General features: G+C 37.4%; 1 protein-coding gene across 1 annotated transcript in view; it reads right to left on the minus strand.

Moving 5' to 3' along the window:
- myo3b (myosin IIIB) overlaps window positions 1-23,487 on the minus strand; it is a 316,747-nt gene that overhangs the window by 175,794 nt on the left and 117,466 nt on the right. The window contains exons 19-21 of the mRNA XM_052029302.1: window positions 21,640-21,793; window positions 15,655-15,743; window positions 15,332-15,461 (exon numbers count right to left, since the gene is read on the minus strand). Coding sequence (XP_051885262.1) covers window positions 15,332-15,461; window positions 15,655-15,743; window positions 21,640-21,793 — 373 coding nt within the window. The remainder of the gene's footprint in view (window positions 1-15,331; window positions 15,462-15,654; window positions 15,744-21,639; window positions 21,794-23,487) is intronic.

The raw sequence follows: 23,487 nt of genomic DNA on the forward strand, positions 1-23,487 counted from the left end.
AGCATAACCTACTGTGCATAAATTCTGTCACCTGGGGGAGAAGGAGTGGGGCAGGACCAGAATAACCTACGGCTGTGAAGATGCCCAGCAAAAGAGCTGACAGCCAGTCAAACAATGACCCTGACCTAGCTAGCTATCATAACAACTGAAACATTTGGAAACATTCAAAAATATTCTGAAATTATTAAAAGCTGATGTTATTTAACTCAGACAAGTGTGAAGTGATACACTTTGGGAAGTTAAACCAGGCTAAGACATAAACAGTGAATGACAGGGCCTTGGGGAATGTTATTGAGCAAGAAGACTTTGGGATGTATGTACATAGTTCCCTGAAAGTGGTGACACAGGTTGACTGACTGGTGAAGTCATACAGTATGCTTGCTTTCATCAGTAAAGGAACTGAGTATAGGAGTTGGAATGTCATTTTACAGTTGTACAAATCGTCAGTTCGACTGCACTTGGAGTATTGTGTGCAGATCTGGTCGCCACGCTGTAGGAAGGATGTGATTAAGCAAGGGAAGGTGCAAAAGAAAGATTCACAGAAATGTTGCCTGGACTGGAGGGCTTGAGTTATAAGGAGAAGTTGGATAGGCTGTATCTGTTTTCCCTGGAGCAAAGGAGGCTGAAGGGCGACCTCATAAAAGTACAGTATATAAAATCATGCAGGGCATAGAAAGGGTAGGTAGTCACAGTCTTTTTTTCTTGGATAGGGGAGTCTAAAACTGGAGGGTATAGGCTTAAGGTAAGAGGGGAAAGATTTAATGGGGATTTGATGAGCAAATTTACCCACCACAGAGGGTGGTGGGTATATGGAAGAGCCAAATGATGTGGTAGACACAGGTACAATTACAATGTTTAAAACACAATGAATTAAAACAATTAATTAACATCAATTAACTAAAATTTAGCTGAATCCCTTGCACCTATTCCCTACCCTTCACATGAAAGGCAATGCTGCTCTTGAACCAGGTCTAAGCTGCAGGTTGTTTGAGCAAGTTTCTTTACTGTTTCTGGGAATGAAGAGTCCACCAGCGGACTATAGCCATAAATGCCCTGACAAACTGCCAGGAAGTTAGGGACTTCAGTGTTTGTGTCCGAGTGCATGGAATTCTCGTGCTTTCCGATGCTTATGAGGGAAATGCCAAAAGTTCTGCATAAATCCAGGGCTAAATGTCAATGCTGGGCATTAAGGGAGGGCTTTACACTAGGACATTGATCTTGATTTCTAATAAATTATTTTTGTTACAGTGTTACCTTGATGTTTATATCAAATTATAGTGGTTAGACTTTAATGGGTTGTAAACAAGGTTATCCTTAACCTCTTGTCTCACTTGCATGCTGCAATCTATTTAATTGATGAGCTCATTACACCTATCAGTTGTAAGCAACAGACTCTGCTTAACTGCTGAATACAAAAGTGGGTTTTAAAATATACACATTCTGGCATTAATACTGCTCTTAGGCCAATCTTTGCAAAATTTCACTAAATGAAAACAATTCTCTGGAAAGTGCTTGGGAAAAATAAGTTAAAGTGCAAGTGTGATTAAATGTTCAATTCATTATTAGATCGTTAATTTGTCAGAACTATTAATGTTATTTCTCCAGTGGTAATTAGCAGCTATTTAGTTGTGATTCTCTTAGTGTTCTGATCCATTGCTACAAGCACAGCGAGGATTTGTAGAAATATCTTTTCAGTTCAAAATGCTTTCCATTGCTTTTTAAATTCAGTTATAAAAATACTTTAAAAGACCAAACCTTCTGCTTTACTCCAATCATTTTTTTAAATACTTTAAATTTCTCAGAGATAAATTAAGACCAATTATCCTTTATATCCTCATCTGGAAAGCAATGAAGCTGAGGACATGCCAAACGTTTCCGATGGTCAAGACCAGAATCATTATCTAGCAAGTTTGTCTGTCTGTCCCTGTCAGCAAAATCACTATAAAAATCTGATATGGGTTACATGCAAATTTCTAAGATACAATAAAGTAATGCGGGGTGAGGGTGATAATTTTTTGGCGTATTTTTAAGCTCTTCAACAAATGCCAAAGTTCCTAAAATGCATAGTAACTTTATCACAGAATCTGAAGAATTATATACCAATCTGATTATATACTTTCAATTTAAGCATAATTTGATAGATATTATTGGAGTAATTTTCTATTCCCACTCATAGAAACATTGTGTTGCATTTATCACAGATTTGATAGCCACTTAAACTTAACGTGTTCTTCAGAAATTTAGGCTTATCTAATCATTGCTTCACTTAATACAAGCAACAGGAAGATCATTCCTGGGTAAAGATTGTTCATAAGCCATGATAATAGTACAGTGGTTATATTAACAGACTGGTAAGCTAGTGGGCTGGGCTATCCAGAGTCACTGTGTTAACTTTCAGTGACGTGTAGAAGGACAACCAGGTCGCTATGGATATCAACAACTTTCAATCTCTCATCATTTAAAAAGTACTCCATCCTTCTACTTTTTTTAACTAGCAAAGAGGTGACCTCACATTTTCCACATTATATTCTGTCTGCCATATTCTTGCCCATTTACGTCAATATTCCCTGGTGCCTCTTTGTATCCTCTTCACAGCCCACAATGCCACACTATAACATCAGCAAATTTGCAGTCATCATACTTGATTCCCCTCATCCAAATCATTAACATTGATTATAAACAGCTGGGGCCTCAGCAGTGATCCCTGCAATATATCACAGCTTCTCAACCCAAAAATGACCTGTTTATTCCTCCTTTATTTTCTGTCTATTAACCAATCCTCAGATAATGCCAGTTTATTACTGCCCAATACCATGCACTCCAAAGTGCTGTGATAATGCTCATTTAAAAACAGATCCCAGCATTCTTCCTACAACTGATGTCATGCTAAGTAGAAAACATGACTATACTTCCAAGTTTTCTCTTTTCCTTTTCTAAATAATGACATTTGCTACTTCCTAACCTGTGGGAACATCCTCAAATCTATGGAATTTTGGAGATGACAACAACCTCCCACAAAAGCTTAGGATCTGGTCCTGTGGATTTATCATCTTTTATTCTCATTAATATCCCCTATACTAAATTTTTATTGATGCTAATTTCTTTGAGCTTCTTATTCACTCTAGACCTGTAGCTTGCAACTATTTCCAGGAGGTTCTTTGTGTCTTTTCCCTTTAAGGAAGATAAAATATTTGTTTTGTTTGTCTGCCACGTCTTAATTTTCCACTAATCTGTGTGGAACATGTGTGCCCTGCATAGACTATCTTTTCCTTTCCTCTTTTAACATATCCAGAGGCTCTTCTGCCTGTTTTATGCCTCCTGATAGCATACTCTCACACTCTACCTTGCTTCTTCTCATCAATGCAATGGCCCTCCTTTCATTAATTTTGAAACTTACGAAATGCTCAGGCTTACTGTTTTTTGTGGCAAAAATTGTATGCAGTTTTCTGTGATCTGTTACTTCTCTTGCTAATTCTAGCTGGATCGTATTTTGTGTTTTCTTTTTGCCATTGAAGGGAAGAGGTGAGAATAAAGGACAAAACAGAAGAGAATGACCTCCATCACCTGCTCTTTACAGAGAGATAGTAGGAACATCAGGGAGCAAGAGAGTGAGAGCAATGTTACGGCTGTGCTTAATGTCAGTGAAATAAGGGAACAGTAGACATGGATTGAATGTGTAATACATTGGGAGGGGTTGAATGTGTAATACATTGGGAGGGGTTGAATGTGTAATTCATTGCGAATGAAAGGTAATAGTGATGATGGGAGTAAAGTGCTGGTAGGAAGATGAGAATAGCAAAATGAGAACCACTTCTAAAGCTGTACATGTCTTTGCACCCTTGACATTCTACTTCATCCTTTGCAGAACTTCACCACTTCCTCCCCATTGCTAGGACAATGTAGTTTATCCCTACAACATTACCTGTCTATTTAGTTTACTCGGTTCATTCTTGCTTTTGTTGACCCTTACTCGGTCAGTTTCATTGAAGAAAATTGTACAAGAGTTGGAAAAAGTTATGTACTACAGTACCTAAATTTAAAGAAAGAATAAGAGGTTTTGTTTAGAGTGTGGCGAAAATGTAGAATAAGCACTACATAGAGTGGTAACATTTCCACATTTAAGAGTAATTTATTGCACACATTAGGGAAAAGAAAAGGGAGCTTGTTATCACAATGGGTGGAGACTCAGAGTACAGATAATGAAGAGGATTATCCTGAATGATTAGTTAACACAATATAGAATCAATGTAACTCAGTGATCAACAAATGAATCATGCAGCCTGCTATTAAATACGTCCAATTAGTCGTGATCGGTGTTACAAAGCATTTACCAGCAGAATCAAGCTAATTCTTTTGTTTCTTAAAAACAGATGCTGTTTTTTCTAATCCATCAATATCACTATAATAACAATGAATAGCAAAAAGCATTTTAAAAAGCATAAGTTCTTACATGTGTGTTATACAAATAGAATATAGGGTCTAGTCATATGATCTCTGCCAATATCAATATGAAAGTTATAGCATGTTGTTATCAAACTATAATGCCAAATTGGTCTGTCGCTTTCTAAAACTGATGTCCGTTCATTCTCTCCCACTGACTCATCTTGCAAACGAGTACTGACAAAAAGGAAAGAAAGAATGGGAAAGCCTAATATAGTTTCAGGGTATGAGGGAATACATTTAGTAGTAAGAACCAAAGCAACCCATGAAAATAATAAATTAAAATAATGATGGAAACCTTCCATAATTATACAAATTATTTTAGTTCAATTTTTGACTAAACTGCAGTCAGGAAAAGCTGAAAAGTGCACAGATTGCAATCTACAGAGAATCTTTTCCATTGAATGAGGTTTTAAGTAATATGTCAAACACATGTAGTTTTCAGACCACATGCCTTAAAGGTCAAAGACATCAGGAAGCTAATTAATCACGTAATCCATACAATTGTTCACTCTCCTTTTGGGGGCGGGGGAGGTGGGGGGAGTTTAATAAACTGCACAAGTGAAACAGAAGGAGAAATAACATAAAATTGATTTCATAAAATTGCCTAGTTTCTGTTTTTTAATTTCATTCCAACACATTGACTTCATGACATTAACATTGCATCTAATCAGGGTGACATAGAATCTGTAGACCAGTAAATATTTAAACTTTCAAAAATGAGTCATAGCTGACTAATCATCTATTGTAATAATCATCTTGAAGCCAATATTATGCAAGTTGTCAACCCCTGTCTATGAATATCACTTACATCATGCATATTTGTTTTAATGAAAACCATTATGCAAAATTATTATACAACCCCAAAGGTTTTGTCAAGGGAACTAATTACAGATCTTGTTAGCGTGGACAGCCAAAAGGAGCACTTGTCCTACATACTGCGGCAAGAGCAAATAAATCTGATAACTTTAACTATTACTGCATGTACTTCTATAACCATATTTCAATCCGCATACCTACTACATCAGGAGATTATTTTGGTTGATCAAAAGCATTACTTTTCTAGTCGTGACAATCACCTCAACTTCAAAAACAATAGTAATTATAGAAAAAGTAATTTTAAAAAATTCTGCTTCCACAATCCTAAAGCTAGGCACTCCTTTTATTAGAAATTGTTGATGATGTGAAGCAATCCAGTCATCACATGAACACAGTAGAGACAGGGTAACATTTCAGGGAGAGAACCAATTTGTGTTCTAAGCTCTCAGCATCAGGACTTTTTGTTTGCTTTTATTTTATAACTAAGTAGCTAGAGGATCTCTGATCATTTAAACCTGAATACATTTGGATTCACTACAACTAAGATTTATCTGGTATAGATTGAACAAAGTTGTTGTTAATGACTTTACAACAATCTTTTTCCCTCATCTCAAAGTAAAGGTGCAGACTTATTTGTAAAACTAAGCCAATTTGATGCTTAGTTTCAGCATTTAAATGGTAAAGCAGCAGAATGTTGGGCTGGATAAAAATGATGGTGTTGAGTGTAAATGTCTAAATAATGATGGGAAGTGAATGCAAGTCTCTTAAATATGTGTATTTAGTTATTTTAGCCTTTTGAATTTTAGCCCATAATTTTAGCCCAGATTAATTTTTAAATTAGATGAACTTCCAAACAGAAAGAAAATGATGTCCAACTTGTGCCATTGCCCATCCAGCTGCATAACATGAGGAAGGGTTACACTGCAGAAGTTTACAGGATAATCCAAATTAATGTAATAATGCCTGAAATTAATCAAAATCTCACCAAAGGGCACACAATGTTATGAAGAAGAGGAACTAGCACACGGTCAGAAAAACTCAGCATTTGCCACGTGCAGATTTGTCTTAAATTTCTGCTTCTGTTCATTCTCAACCTAATATAATCTACACAAAGTAATAAAACAGCCTTGAAATGCCAAAAGTTATGTGTGAAATTTGCTCCTTAGCAAGCCATTCCAACCCAAGTTCCTTATGCAGACGAACCCAGAGAATAAATATCTGTTTTTTTTAATGGAGCCTACTACTAGGTAATATGGTTCCTTGGCCAACTGATTAGTAGCTCAGGATTGAAAACTCAACAGACATCATCTGCAGTAAAGGTCCCAAGGGAAATGTCTGGTCCTTCCATGGATGGTCACATTACTAGCTTTAAGGCCTGGCTGCCACTGCTTGAATATTACAATAAGATAGGGTGGAAGGGGGTTCAGCAACAAGTGGTTTCCATGAGCTTGCACTTAAATCTGACCACTCTTGCTTGTCTGCTTTCAAGCAGCAAGAAAGGGGTTCCAAATAGTTCCAAAATTCAACGTCTGAAAAAAAAGTCCATTGGCAGCCTTTCAGCAAATAGCTCAAAGACAAATTCATTTTCAATAAACGTTTTTGGTTCAGTCAAGTAATATTTCATAACTTTAGTTGTGGCATCATTGCCCATTTCCATACATTTCATGAAATAAAGTCCGTTACAAAATTCTTTTTACAAGAGTAAATAATTCTGGAGAAACGTTGCTATTCTTGTTCCTCTTCTACTAACTTGCCAACAGCAGAATACGATACATGATGAAAAATACAAATCATAATAGATAAACTGCCTTCTTGCAGTCAATAACAGCAACAAACACTGGTTTTACATCTTAACTATAGGCTGTAGACCATGTTGCTCATTTATGGAAATTGTTGCCTGGCTACCTGAATACTGTCTAAATACATTGAATACCACAGTTTGATTATGCTCTCAATGATCCTAGCAGTGCTCAGCTATTTGGCACACAAGTTGGAAATTGAGGCAGTTATGTCAACAAAGATGAATGGTGATTAGTTTTAAGATTCCAGTCATAATAAATCTTGTTTCTTATCAATCCAAAAGACTGAAAGAACTAAATACACATATTTAAGAGACTCACACTCACTTCCCGTCATTATTTAGACATTTACACTCAACACCATCATTTTTATCCAGGCCAACATTCCACTGCTTTACCATTTAAATGCTGTTAACCCTTACCAGACAGCCACGATGCCTTTACTTTTTATGTGTAACACATTTTTCACAGCAGACACATCAATATGACTTCAATTTCTAATTTTATCTTACATTTTTCTCCCACCTTAGAGTAAAAGTAGGAAATTATTTTATTTGGGAAGACTATTGCATTTTTAGGACATTAGCTAGAGTGGTAATGGATTTTATTTTTCCTGTTTTTGGTCTGAATTGTTGGCTAACTTTTCATCCTTGGTATCCAAGTTGTCCTCCTTTGTAAATTTTCCCTTGCATAGACATTCCAAAATGCCTGCTAATTATTTCATAAGCTTCAATTTTACAAATAAACTTAATTTTATCTTACTACTTATGACACCTTCCCTCCACACTCAAACATCTTCCTTCCATAAATGCCATTATGTTGCTTCTTCTGGCAATTTACAAAGCAATTCTTAAAAGATGTGAAATACCAATACTTGAAATTGGTAAATTGGTTTATTATTTTCACATGTACTGAGGTACAGTGAAAAACTTGACTTGCATACCGTTTATGCAGATCAATTCATTACAACAGTGCATTGGCAACAGTACAAGGTAAAACAATGACAGTATGCAGTGTAACAGTTGTTACAGTAAAGTGTTACAGTTACAGGGAAAGTGCAGTGCAGGTAGACAATAAGGTGCAAGGTCATAACAAAGTAGACTGTTAAGTCAAGAGTCCATTTTATCGTACTAAGGAACCATTCAATAGTCTTGCAACAACGGGATAGAAGCTGTCCTTGAGCCTGGTGGCACATGCTTTCAGGCTTTGGTATCTTCTGCCCAATGGAAAGGAGGAGAAGAGAGGATGTTTGTGGTGGAGGGGGGTCTTTGATCATGTTGGCTGCTTTACCGAGGCAGCGAGAAGTATAGACAGAGTCCATGGAGGGGAGGCTGGTTTCCGTGATGTGCTAAGCTATGTCCACAAATTTCTGTAGCTTCTTGCAGTCACGGGCAGAGCAGTTGCAATAACAAGCCGTGATGGATCCAGATAGGATGCTTTCTATGGTGCATCGATAAAAGACAGGGATTGTCAAAGGGGACATGCCAAATTTCTTTAGCCTCCTGAGGAAGTAGAGGTGCTGGTGTGCTTTCTTGGCCGTGGCATCGACGTAGTTGGACCAGGACAGGTTATTGGTGATGTTCGCTCCTAGGAACTTGAAGCTCTCAACCGTCTCGACCTCAGCAGCGTTGATGTAAACAGGAGGATGTACATCACCCTCCTTCCTGAAGTCAATGACCAGCCCTTTTGTTTTGCTGACATTGAGGGAAAGGTTGTTGTCATGACACCATCTCTATCTCTTTCCTGTACTCCGACTCATCGTTATTTGAGATACGGCCCACTATGGTAGTATAATCTGCAAACTTGTAGATGGAGTTAGAGCAGAATCTGGCCACACAGTCATGAGTATATAGTGAGTAGACTAGTGGGCTGAAGATGTAAATGAAGATGTAGCTTTGTGGGGCACCAGTGTTGAGAATAATCGTGACAGAGGTGTTGCTGCCTATCCTTATTGATTGCAGTCTGTCTGGCAAAAAGTCAAGGATCCAGTTGCAAAGGGAGGTGTTGAGTCCCACGTCTTGGAATTTGGCGATGAGTTTGCTTGGAATTATAGTATTGAAGGTGGAGCCTAGTCAATAAACAATAGTTGAACATAGGTGTCTTTACTGTCCAGAAGCTCCAAAGATGAGCGTAGGGCCAGGGAGATGGCGTCTGCTGTAGACCTGTTTTGGCGGTAGGCGAATTGCAGTAGGTCAAGGTTGTCTGGGAGGATGGATTTAATGCATGGCATGACCAGCCTCTCGAAACACTTCATGATGGTGGATATCAGAGCCACTGGGTTATAGTCATTAAGGCATGTTACCTTGTTTTCCTTAGGTACCAGGATGACAGTGGTCTTCTTTAAAGCAGGTAGGAACCTCAGATTGAAGCAAGGAGAGTTTAAAAATGTCTGCAAATACCCCCCGCCAGCTGATCTACACAGGATCTAAGGACACGGCCAGGGACAGCATCGAGGTCAGATGCTTTCCGTTCAATAATATTGCATGTAAAGAACAGAAATTTGAACAAACTGATGCACAATGCTGATTTTGTGCTTGTAATTGTAGAGGACACATTTCTTGATTAAGCCAGGTTACAAAAAATTTGCAATTCAAATCTCAAAGCCAAAGAAGGTACAAAACCATGTGGGAAATAGTTGAGGAATATTGGTTAAAAACCCTAACATTATTCAAGAAAAATATGAATTACATTTAAGAGATCCTTTAGTGTATTTCAAGATTATGTGCTAAGAGCAGAAGGACCTTCTTTATTTGTATTTATTCTTGTTTATAAACAGGTTATGCACAAATACTGCAAACAGTAAGAAACCCAAACCAACTGACAGCTCCATTTAATCAATATTGCTTAAGTTTTGCCATCTTTTGCTGCCCACCACCAAGATAATTTCAATGTAGCAAATTAATTTGACATCAATTTCATGAGCCTGTTATCTTTAGAAATATTATAAATGACACTTTATCAAAGCCCTTCAGAAAGTCTAAATTAGACTTCTGGAGTATCTTCATTAACAAGTTTGGTACCTCTTGAATTCCAGCAGATTATCAGATAGCAATTTCTTCTCAATCCAGACTAACTACTCCCCATAACCTCAATGCCTTTTAGATGAGCACTGACAGCTTCTTGTATGTGCCACTACAAGCATATGATGTACATAATTGGATAATCAAATGCCACATTTCAGAAATCATTTGGGTGCAATCATTTGATGGACCACAACCCATTTATAATTATCTATTTATTAGTTAATTGTAGATTCTCATCAGTCCACACAAATGATTGAATTAAATTGATGAAGAGACAAACATTTTGACAAGAAAACAGAATATAAATGTACAGGAACTGTGTGTGATATATCTTTGTAATGTAATATTTGCATGGAATAATTGTACCCATTAATAACATATACAGCATGGGGTCATAGGGTTATACAGCATGGAATCAGGTCCTTTGGCCCAACTTGTCCATGCCAACCAAGATGTCTATCTGAGCTGGTCCCATTGGCCTGTGTTTGCCCCATATCCCTGTAGGCCTTTTCTATCCATGTACCAGTCCAAATGTCTTTTAAACATTGTAATTGTACCCACTCCTACAGCTTCCTCTGGCAGCTTGTTACAAAAGTGACCCCTCAGGTCACTTTTAAATTTCCACCTCTTACCTGAGATCTATGCCCTCTAGTTTTCAACTCAAGTTTGATTGCACACTAACACTTCCTCTCAGTCGTCTATAGCAATACACTGAGTATAGAGTGCAAAAAGTGAAACAGTGGGCCGAATTCTCCCTCCTGTTGAAGTAAAGATCCCTTCAGTAAAGTCCAGGAAATCTATGAGCTCTCCAGAGGGGGCTCAAGGTACTCAAACAACATTCACCTCCTTGTGTTATCCAAAATCCTTAAAACACAAATATGCACAGACTAGAACTACTTTCAACCGAGGTACTCTCCCTGGACTTTTTCCCTAATCACAGCACCTAAATACAAACTATATCTGCTTAAAGTGTTGCTTAAATTTTAGTTATTATGGGTACAAGGACACAAGTGACCAGGAAAGATGCAACTATACTATGCATATCTGTAGTCTAATGTTTTCTCAGTGGGCATTATTTTATTTTAACATTTAAAGAATTACATTTAAATGTACTTTAAAGCATTGAGCATTCAATGCTTTAAGATGACAGGTGTTTGAGATGGTAATGAGCTGGCTTTGATGTTGTTTTCAAATAGACTTCAAATAATAAACAATTCATTAGCTTTACTTGGTGAACGATAAACACCTCGCAGTGTGTTGGTGAGCTATTAGTCCTGGTACCCTGCAGGGCATCTGGCATACCTTCCCTTTCTGCTGTGAATAACAAGAGGTACATACAGACTCCAGCAGACAGCCAAGTTTAAAAAAAAATTTGCAAGCTTGCAAAACAACGAAATAAGTGAGGAAAATCAAATTCAACAGATGGATAGAAAAGAAAGACTTTCATTAATAACAAATAATAACTCTTGCACAACATCCCAAAGCACCCCACAGCCAATGAAGTGAATACATTTAAAAAGTATGAAGCTTGGTAATCACTTGGCACAAACCAAGCTCTCACAAGAACCCAGGTGCAGTTAATCTGAATTTAAGAAATGCTACTTGAAGGATAAATATTGGCCAACACACCAAGGATGACTCACCTCTTTGAAATAGTACTGCAGGATCTTTCATGTCTCCCTGAGAGAGCAGGAGGTTCTGATCTGAAAGACGACACCTCAAACTGTGCAGCACTCAGTCAGTACTGCATTGGAATGTCAGCCTAGATCTATCTGCTCAAATCAACAAGGAACATAGTGATACAGAATAACAACATCACTATGTTCAAGATCCCCTACTGGAAAATCCGGCCATGCTGCACAGAATGTTTTCTCGTCTACTTTTAAAGAGGTTGATAATTCACATATGAAAATAGTTTCACACTTGAATTATGCTATTATGCAGCTCCACAGCACATGGTAGGAGTCAGCTCTTATCAAAGCAAGGTGGACGGCTGGGGAGCAACTAATGCCACTAGTCTGAATAAACCATATGTAACTTTTAAAATACCAAAATACTCAAATGACAGCACTTGGTCATGCAATACAATTTTAAAATTTAAATCTGAATTTCCAATTCATGAGAAAATAAACTCGGTTTACTGCATTTTCTGTACAGAAATAGTGCTACAGAGATAGTTCTAACTATTTGGATGGAGATCCCTACTGTAGGTTGACTTCCACTGTTGCTTTCAACCACATTTTTGCACAGTTCCTGCTGCAAACCCAACAGCACAAATTAAATATGGTTAAAAGCCTTTCTCTGCCTTGATCCGGGAAATAAATCAGAGCCAAATATTTTAACTTCTAGTTACCTCATCTGAAACTAATAGTATTACTAATATTCCAGTTATCAGAAAATATCAATTCAAGATACCAGAGAAAAGAATTAGGTACTGGTCCGCAAGTCCAACTGCCACTCACATTAATGAACAGATATATAAAAGGTATTCAGTGATTTAAAACAAACTTAATTTATGAAAAAACAGTAGGGATCAAAGTAAAAATGTGATTATATTCTATTACAGTAAAATAAATCACCTTTTACTTGACTATTCAAAATATGTTGACTCACAGATTTTCTTCAGGTAAGAATACTAACAAAAAGCCAATAGTCAATAGTACAGTTACAATTAGAAGCTGACTGTTAATTAATTTTAATCAAACTGAAGTTTGATCCAAATTGGTGAAGTCTTTTATTACAAGCAAGTTGCTGAAAGAAACATCATTACAAATAAAGTTAGTCAAATCAGATCTGCACCCACTGAGGTGATTACAGGATAAGACTAATTACAAGGAGAAGCTGTCAATGTATTGCACAACCTTGGGTAGTATAGTAACTATGCTGGAAATAATTCTAGGTGCAAAGAAATCCAGCACCATCTTAATTATTATAATCTTGCTATGAACTGAATGTTTTTGTGCAACAGGGAGTAAATGATATTGCTTGCCTATAGTTGGCTATAAAACTTCTATAATTAACTCCCATTATCTAACTGCAATACAATGCACTGAATACCTATTGAGAATATCATTAATGCAACTCTGCATTTCATAATCTGAAGAGTTCCACAGGGCAAGATTCCCTGTTTGATATTTGTCAGAAATGATACAGCTGTGCTGTGATTGTGGAAGAATAATTTTACAGTCTGTTTATCTTGATTACTATGCAATATACTGCACATGTTCAACTAAACCATATCACTTTAGAAAAGTAAAAACTAATCTTTCAATGTTTTTACTTGCTCATGAGAAATTACATGGTTAACACTGCCTTACATTTCATTCACCGTAATCAGACCTTTTGAAACATGTGACAAATTTTGTTTTAGCCAGTCTCTGTGAACACATGCTGATGTTGCTGTTTAATTCATGTTCAGGTTGGTCCACAGAAAGCTTACAATCTAGTCCTCCATCTTTTTGGTCAGGAGATTTGCTGGTTATTAATGACAATTATCTCGCTTGTGATAATTTTCCACTGCAGTTAAAAACAACAATTTTATTCACAATATTCTTCAATCCATTATATTGAGTATTTCATTTTAATACCATGTATTGATTTACGACGTTTATATTCCCTGGGCTTCTGCTGAGCAAATCTGGCAACAATTGCCTTGAAACTCAGCTGCACAAATGCCAACTGAATAGAATTATGCAACAGAAAATCTACTTTCTTTCAGAGTAAAATACAGTAACAATCATTTCTAGTTCATTTGTTCTATTCTAAAGATTTATTCAGGCACTTCCTTATGTTGGTCACCTTAGGACCCTGATGCGATTTCTGCATTGGGTCCACAGGTAATTATTTAATTCCTGGTGCAATACTTCTGGTAAAGTACTTCAAGGGTAATTCATTCAGCACTCACAGGACAACAGAACCTTGTCAAGACCGCACTGAAACTAGAACACTTGCCAAGTGACTGATCTTCAGCACAAACCCCAACATTACAACAAAACACCCCACCTCATAAACGTTGATCTCCCTTTATTCCAATCTCACCACCCCTAACCAAGTTCAGAATGCCAATCTTCCAATCCCACCTCACCACCTCCATCAAATACTGGTACTTGCTTCCACCCCAACAAATGTCAGGCACATATGCAGTACCCCTGCTCCCTGACCTCCACACTGGCCCAATAGCATCCACATCCTAATCCTACTTTTTGAATGAAAAAAAATGAGCAGCACTTTTCTCTTCCTGAAACTTGCACCCAAGCATTGGAGCTTCAATGGAGGACCAGTAATTAACATCCCACTGTCGTGCAAACCTAGCACATCCTTTAGGGGCATTAGAATTTTTAGCCAACAATTTAGCAAGATTTTATTTAGTTTTGGCCTGTTTCATACAATATTAGATTTTGATTTCAACTATTTTGTTTCAGTGCAAATTTGAAAATATGAATAATTATTTTCAGTGAGGTCATCAATTAATTTTAAAATATGGAATGCTCCTCAGTAAGGTTAAATTGAAAACTAAATTGTATTATGCCAGACTTGGTGATGCTTTTAATAATGACTATATTTTTGATATTGTTTGTCTTTTTAAAAGAAAGCATTATAGAAGGATCAACCATTTTAAACTCACTTTTAACTTTCTATTCTTCACATCAAAAATTTAGGTCTTTTTATATATAAGGCAACCCCTTCAACAAAATTTTTTTGAAACATTCTTAATTGATTTAAACAGATATATTTGTCATTTCAGCACATCAAACCCAGAAGACTGTCATCTTAAGCACAGAATCATTTTCATAATTTTATTTCTCATTTTGTTTTCTTGATTTCACTTTTCATATTTTCAGAGCTGATTCATTATTCTTTAACTTACTCATCATCTGTAGTATTTTTATATTCAACTATATTGCGTATATGTACTTATTATGTCACCAAATTATATAATTAATTCAAAAGTAGGCATCTTTGTGTGTATATCCATAGATAAATTTCACTATTTGAATATTCATTGTACTTTATATTTTGTGTCAGTTTTTAACCAGAGGAATTTACAGATTCAGCTATTATTCCCTGGGCCACCCTTCATAAACTCTCTTATGCCTCCCCCACAAAACTAAAGAACTTATTTCACTATTAATCATGAGGAATACCACAGAAAATTAAATAGCTTTGCACAATGCTCATTTTGACATATTATGGACGAGCAGCCAATATCACCAATAGTGACCTATGAAGAATATGCAAGGTCATTCCTACCTGTTTTAGTTAGTGGACCAGAAAAGAGTTGCTGAAGCAATTTATTTTCTGATGTCCTAAGCACAACTACTATATCTGCAGGAAGTGTGTCTCTATTTTTTTCAAGGAAACCACATGCCTCATAAAGAACCTGTATAAACATTAAACATTACTCTGATTGTGTATTATTCTGATCTCAATTTATTGCAAGGTTATTACACATACAGATGCTTACACATTTTAAAATCATAATAGCAATTCCTATTTAATTATGACAAAATTACAATAAGAAAAATAGAAATTTCAGATGTTACACACTTGTCATTTTAAATCTTTGTTCATACCTTGCCAGCATAATGTTCAATTCCAAAACACAATTCCATGCCCTTTGGTCTCCAAAAATAATTTGTCCGTAGGTTGTCTTCAAATTTATCTGAAATATCATATGAAGTAAACAATTAATTTTAATACAATAACCATTGTTTGGATATCCACAGGAGGTTAAATTGAAGGCCAAATTTAAATGAAAAGTTGAAATGCTAAACACTATTTCCATAGTAAACCACCAAACAAAACTGAATGAAAATTTCCAGATATCTAGATTAAAACTTTGAGTCCTCCAATTCATACATACATTATGAATTTCTTAAATAATTCTCGGTCCTTAATTTAAACTGATGCAGATTTCACTGGGTGGGTGTTCCAGGATTTAGACCAAGCAGAGATTAAAATAAATATACATCAGGATGTGTATAACTTGGGTGGGGGGCGGGGGGGGGGGGGGGGGCGTAGGAATAGCAGGGACAAACATGCACATATTCCATCCTTCCTGGTAGCAGAGGTGACAGGTTTGGGAGGTGCTGTCAGAGTTGCCTTGGCAAGTAACTGTTGTACACTTTATAGATAGTGCAATCTGCAGCTGGTGGTGGTGGAGTTGAACATTTAGAGTAGTGGATGAAGTTCTTATAAAGTGGGCTGCTTTATTCTGTATGGTGTCAAACTTCTTTAGTATTATTGGCATTGCACTTATCCAGGCATGTGTGAAGTATTCCATCAGTTTTGACGTGCATCATGTGGACTTGTGGAAAGACTTTAGGATTTCAAGGTGTGAGTCACTCATCCAGCCTATGATTTGCTCTTTCAGCTACTGTGTTTTTCTGGCTGGACTAGTTGAGTTTTGGTCAATGGTGACCTTCCAGACTGTTGATAGTGGGGGACTCAGTGAACGAAATCTCACTGAATATCAAGGGAAGGTGGGTAAACACTCTCTTGTTGGAAACGATCAGTTTCAAATAACATGGAAGAATTTGCCACGATCACTATCACAATGGACAGAGAATTAGAAAATTATGGGGATTAAAGATAGACCTGTCACCAGATGCCAATGGCCTGCACTGGAGGGTTTCAATGGAAGCAGCTGCCAAGATTGTGGAGCCAAATGATTAGAACATTTCCAAAACTCAGGGTTAGACCGTGACAAAAGAAGCAGAATTAAGCCATTCGGCCCATCAAGTCTGCTCCTCCATTCAATCATTGCTGATTTATTTTCCCCCTCAACTCCATTCTCCTGCCTTCTCCCCATAACTGAAGAACATTCGGAAGAACAAACAGATTACTATTCAAGACTAATGAATGTTGGTGTTTGGAGAGATCTGGTTGTTCTTACACAAGAAACATATAATTAGCATGCAGATACTGTCCAGAATTAAAAAGCAAAGAGAATGATGTCTTTTATTGTAAGAGGGATAGAGACAAAAATGTTGGAAAGTGAGACCACATCTGGGCTACTGTAAAATGTTTTGGATTTCTTAGCTAAGAAAGGATATAGTTGCTTAGAAGTGGGCAGAAAGGATTCATGAGATTTACTCCTGGGAGGAAGTTGTGAAGACTGATATAATAGACTGGAACCAAGCTCTCCAAAGTTTTGAACCAGAGATGATCTTACTAAAGCATATGAGATTCTGTAGGGGTTTGACAAATAAATGCTACAATTAAGTTTACCTGGTAGCGGATCTAGAAGTAGGGAGCTCAGGATGAAGGATCCCTCATTAAAGACCAAGATTTTAAGGAATTCCTTCTCCCAGATGATTGTAAATCTTTGGATTTTCTTAATCCAGAGAGCTCTGTATTGATCAAGTAAATTCTAGGGCGAGAGATAAATGTTTGAACTGTCAGGGAACTGGGGGTTATGGGGATCAGATGGGGAAGTGGAATTGATGCCAACGATCACATCAGCCATGACCTTAACAAATGGTGGAGCAATCTTGAGGGCTTATATGGCCTACTCTACTTTCTTATTTTCGAATCACGTTATGATATCTTTAATATTGGATTTCAGCGTCTGCCCAACTACTCTATAGATCCATACTTTCTTTCTTCCTCCTTGCTTTATTGATGTTTTTATACTTGCTGCTTTCCAATCCACAGGGATCTTCCCAGAATCTAAAGAATTTTTAAACTTCACCACCTATGCATCTATTGTATCTCTTGAGCTATTTAGTTTAGAACTATGTGCAGATTACCAGGTCCAGGGAATTTGTTGGTTTTGACTCTCTTAGTTTCTTCAATACTTTCTCTTACACTGATTAATAAGTTCTCTGATGCCATTGATGATTAGTTTCCCCATTGTTTCAGTATGTTAAATGATGTCTTCTGCAGTGAGAACAGATCCAATATATTTGTTTAAAAAAAACAAAGCACCAGAAATGGCAGATCAGGCAGCATCAAGAAGAGAGAAAGAGAGTTAACTTTTCAGGCCAATCACCTTTGTATAGAACTGGGCTAGAACTCTCTAAGGGATCTAAGATGTACTTTTGTTACATTCTTCCTTTTTACATAGTTAAAGAGGTTTTCAAAACTTTTAATACATTTCTTGTTATTTTACTCTTATATTCTACCTCCTTGCTCTATCATTTTTTTGGACAGGCATTGCTGGCACCTACAACTTACACAATCTCTACTCTTCTTCACAACATACAATTCCTTTCTTTAATCTAGCATCTCTTCAGTTAACCACAGATGGATAACTTTTTCAGCAATATTTCTCATTGGAATGTACATCGCACATTCTTTGTGATCTTACAATCAATGATTTCTTCCAATCTGATTTACTTCATTTTTAAATCACCCATCTGATTGCATCTGCAGCAAAATGTCAAATGGAGTATGATGGAGCTAATTCAATCATTACATCCATTGTAGAATAGTTCTACTGCACAAGATTTATCACCTCACAGGGTAATAATTTTGAATACATTTTCCCCGAATCCTCTTTTGTTCACTGGATGAATTGTTGTGGTCATTTTTTCTTTTGCTACAGGCTTACAAATTTGTTATCTGTACTTCGATTAGATTTCTCAGTCAATCTCAGAGTCTTCCATTTTATATTGTCTTGGCCTTGCAAAAGTTCTTGACACTTCAGCAGCACCGCTATTTGACTTTTTGGAAAGTACAAAACATATAACTAAACAATATGGTATTGGTTTATTATTGTCACTTGTACCGAGGTACAGTGAAAAACTTGTCTTACATACCATTCGTACAGAACAATTCATTACACTGTGCATCGAAGTAGTGCGGAGTAAAAACAATAACAGAATACAGAGTAAAGTGTCACAGCTATAGAGGAAGTGCAGTGCAGGTAGACAATAAGGTGCAAGGTCATAACAAAGAAGATTGTAAGGTCAAGAGTCCACCTCATCATATAAGAGAACCATTCAATAGTCTTATAAGAGTGGGATAGAAGCTGTCCTTGAATCTGGTGGCATGTGCCCTCAGGCTCCTGTATCTTCTGCCTGACGGGAGAGGGGAAAAGAGAAAATGGCCCAGGTGGGTGGAATCTTAAATTATACTGGCTGCTTCGCCAAGGCAGTGAGAGGTATAGACAGAGTCCATGGAGGGGAGGCTGGTTTTCGTGATGTGCTGATCTGTGTCCACAAATCTCTGCAGTTTCTTGTGGTCACGGGCAGAGCAGTTGCCATACCAAGCCATGATGCATCCAGATAGGATGCTTTCTATGGTGCATCGATTAAAGATTGGTGAGTGTCACAGGGGACATGCCAAATTTCTTTAGCCTGCTGAGGAAGAAGAGGCATTGGTAAGCTTTGTTGGCCATGGTGTCTACATGGTTGGACCAGGACAGGTTATTGGTGGTGTTCACTCCTAGGAACTTAAAGCTCTCAACCTTCTCGAACTCAGCACCATCAATGTAGATAGGAGCATGTGTACCGTCCCCCTTCCTGAAGTCGGTGACCAGCTCTTTTGTTTTGCTGACATTGAGGGAAAGGTTGTTGTCATGACAGCATGTCACTAAGCTCTATACCTCCTTCCTGTACTCCAACTCATCATTATTTGAGATACGGCCCACTATGGTAGTATAATCTGCAAACTTGTAGATGGAGTTAGAGCAGAATCTGGCCACACAGTCATGAGTGTATAGCGAGTAGAGTAGTGGGCTGAAGATGTAGCTTTGTGGGGCACCAGTGTTGAGAATAATCGTGAAAGAGGTGTTGCTGCCTATCCTTATTGATTGCAGTCTGTCAGTCAAAAAGTCAAGAATCCAGTTGCAAAGGGAGATGTTGAGTCCCACACCTTGGAGTTTGGTGATGAATTTGCTTGGAATTATAGTATTGAAGGCAGAGCTGCAGTCAATAAACAATAGTCTAACGTAGGTGTCTTTACTGTCCAGATGCTCCAGAGATGATTTTAGGGCCAGGGACACGGCGTTCACTGTAGACCTGTAGAATTGCAATGGGTCAAGGTTTTCCGGGAGGCTGGAGTTACTCCATGCCATGACCAGCCTCTCGAAGCACTTCATGATGGTGGATGTCAGAGCCACCGGTTGGTAGTCATTTAGTATTTAATATTTCACCTCCCCTGGTGTTGAACTCAGGGGACCCCTAACTTCAGTACCAGGCAGTGTGTGGACAAATGACCAAGGTTGAGAGTTACAAACTCAAATGCCACTCAGCAAGTGAGGCCTCGACTACTTTACCCCTCAGTAATCTTTTGTTACCTGGACCAACCTCTTGCCTGGTCCAAGCAGGATTTAAGAAGGAAGTGGTAGATTTAAAAAATATTTATTCTGGAAATGTAGAAGCTTTATTTGTGTATGTAATATTGTGTGTCCAAATCCAAGTTATATTCTCTAATAATAATGATTCTAAAAATGCACTTTCCTCAAATTACATCATTCTGGCACAAGACACAGCCATTCAGTTCAATATACCCATGCCAGCTCCAGGCCATTTGCAGCTTCTTGACAATATGACTGCTTATAGCAGCTTGGGCTGAGAAGTGGGAGCTAACATTGACCTAAATGCACAACTGTATCACCAAATAAAGAAAAAACACCCACTGCCTATGTCATGTAATCCATCATAACACCTTGGGGGGGCTGTGGGGGGAGGAGGTCACTATTGCCCAGAAGCTTAACTCAACCAGTTATATGAACACAATGGCAACCAAAGCAGGCCAGAATCTGTAATGCAATGCTGTACTATCTGACAGTACTTCAATTAAATATTGTGTTCATTTCTTTACTTTTTCTCCCCCCATATCAATTTCATGAGAGTGAATTTTATTCTGTATCTCACATTTTTGGGTCGTGATTTGTGAACTCTGTAAGGGTAAAGTTCCTTAACTCAAACGGCCGTAACATGGGGTTCGTTGTACTCCTTAACTGAGCTACTCACCTATTGTTTCTTAAGACCTCTACCAACTGCAAGGCTCAGATTAGTAACATTGCATGCACCTCAACAACTGTTGAAAAGGTCAGCATCATCTGCTTTAAAGTAGTTCACCTTGATTGGCTTTCCTGCCATTGAGTCCAGTGTTCACTCTCTCCACAGTATGATTCATCTAAAGGATTCGCTGCATTAATTCACCTTCAGGTCACGTGATCCCTCACACTGAGGAGGCTAAACACTCATGCTTTTGGGAAGCTGCCTTGGGCTATGTATTACCATACATTTGCTGCTATTGGGTCATTGTACTAGAGTTCTCTATCCAAGGACAACATGATAACATCATCACCAAGAACTAGACTATATTTTATTTGTTCATGATGAAGGAGTGCACTAAAAGGGAAAGTTTAAATAGCTGACATTTCACTTCTTATTACCCTTCTTAAACCTCTTTACTATTGCACAATTCCTATATCTGCCAAAAACCTCTCAAACTCCTTCCCTTTCAACTGCTTTCCAATCATCACTCAAACATTTCTTTCTTGGTTTGGCATCCATTTTAATGAAGTCTATTTTTGTGATTTACCTTGGGACATATTTTATGATAAAAGGCCCTGTACACATGCTATTTGATATTATTCTTACCGACTAGTGTCTGGTCAGATGCTTTCGGGAATCGGCTTTCTTCATCAAGCAAAGACAATAAACCCATTGGTTTCTGAAGAAACATGTCCAGGATTGGTCGATTATCCTGGTATTCCACACTTGCAGCATCAATTCCCTCATTTTGGTATTCAGTCTATAAGTGATTATAAGCAAAACATTGAGTTTTAAATATAAATTATCCCTCATGAACAACCTCTCAAAACTATAATTTCTTTACAACATACTCCACCTTCAGCATAAATCCAGATAAAAATAACAATAAAACAATCCTCGCTATGTCAAATCATATCCACTATGAAGGATAAAGGCATCCAATTATTAATTACTGTCATACAAGATCAAGTTTATAATTTCTCTGCATACTTATGTTCACACAATTTCACTCTTAGCATAATCTAGATCTATAATTTGTATATTTTACTAATGTAATATTACTTATTCAATAATAGCTACAATCTAGTAGTAATGAATGTGAAAATAGGCTTGATTTAAATCTGATAATCAGGGTAAAATTATCTACTTATATGAAGATAGAGTTCACTTATAGCATATTTCTCTAAAGTTAAATTCAACTTCACATTAAAATGCTCAAATATTACTAATATTAAGCCTTGGTTTTCTAAATTAGTTCTAGTTCAATCTAAATGATACAAAGTTCTCTCTTTGGAATGATATTGGAGGTTTGGAAATAAATGCAGCTCGAGGACACTAAAACACTTTATCATTGTCACCTTGACCCACTTGACAACAGCAGTCCTTGCTTACCAACCTTGGGCCATGGAAGTTATCATTTCCAATATCAGTCAAAGGTATCCTCTGTGCTAGTCAAAAAAGAAGTGGATGGACCTTTGGAAATAATTTTTTGAAAATCACTTGTGAATGTTACATTCTAATTTTATATCCTTGCTGTTGCAGGTTTAGTACGTTTCCAGTTGCTATGAAGTTCTTCTTTAATTCCCAGCTAATTATTTAAGGTGTTGCTGGAAGCCCTTTGCAATAGGCAGCCTCACTCCAATATTGACAACCAAATCAGTGAACTACCAAATAGGAAGGATCTTGAACTAAAATCTCTCAAGTGCCACATGGACTATCCTAGGGAGAGTTAATGTATACCCTTGTCCTCCCTGCCACTCAACATAACCCCCCCCCCAATAATGTGAATATGAAAATGGCCCCTAATGTATTCTGTGTGCATCCCCAATGCATAGAAAATACACATTACAAGGAAACATGTTTCAAAGCACAAGATTTGCAAAGTATACTTTAGACTTGCAGTGAAATTCTGTCATTGTTTAATTGCTGTAGCATTTGTAATGCATTAGAACACTTATGCCAAAAGATTTGTCAGAGTTGCTCCCATTTCCACAACATCAGTCAGAAGTACAGCAGAAACCCTGTGTCACAATGAGGCAAATTCTGAAAAGGAAGTACAACCACTCAAATTCAAGGACCTTTTCTGAATAAAAGGACCAAATTTAAATAATTGAGCAGAAATCTTTGCTTGCATAAAGTGATTTCATTACATCAACATTTTGTGCAACATAACTACGTATTTTAATTTACAAAGGAAACTCCCTTTTTTTCTTAATGTGGCAGCCAACCATCCAAAAGCACCAGTCTGATTTCAATGAAGCCACTGTTTACCCGAATAAAACAATGCTTAATCACACCCTGCTGACTCTGAAAAGATTCAGAGCAACTAAGATCGGCTTTTGAACAAAAAAAAGTTACTCCAAACAATAACGAGTACCCACTTGGAATGCTCAAAGCTCACTAAGAAAACATAGAACATAGAACAGTACAGCACAATGCAGGCCCTTCGGCCCA

This window comes from Pristis pectinata, chromosome 1 (assembly GCF_009764475.1).
Source record: "Pristis pectinata isolate sPriPec2 chromosome 1, sPriPec2.1.pri, whole genome shotgun sequence".
NCBI lineage: Eukaryota > Metazoa > Chordata > Chondrichthyes > Rhinopristiformes > Pristidae > Pristis > Pristis pectinata.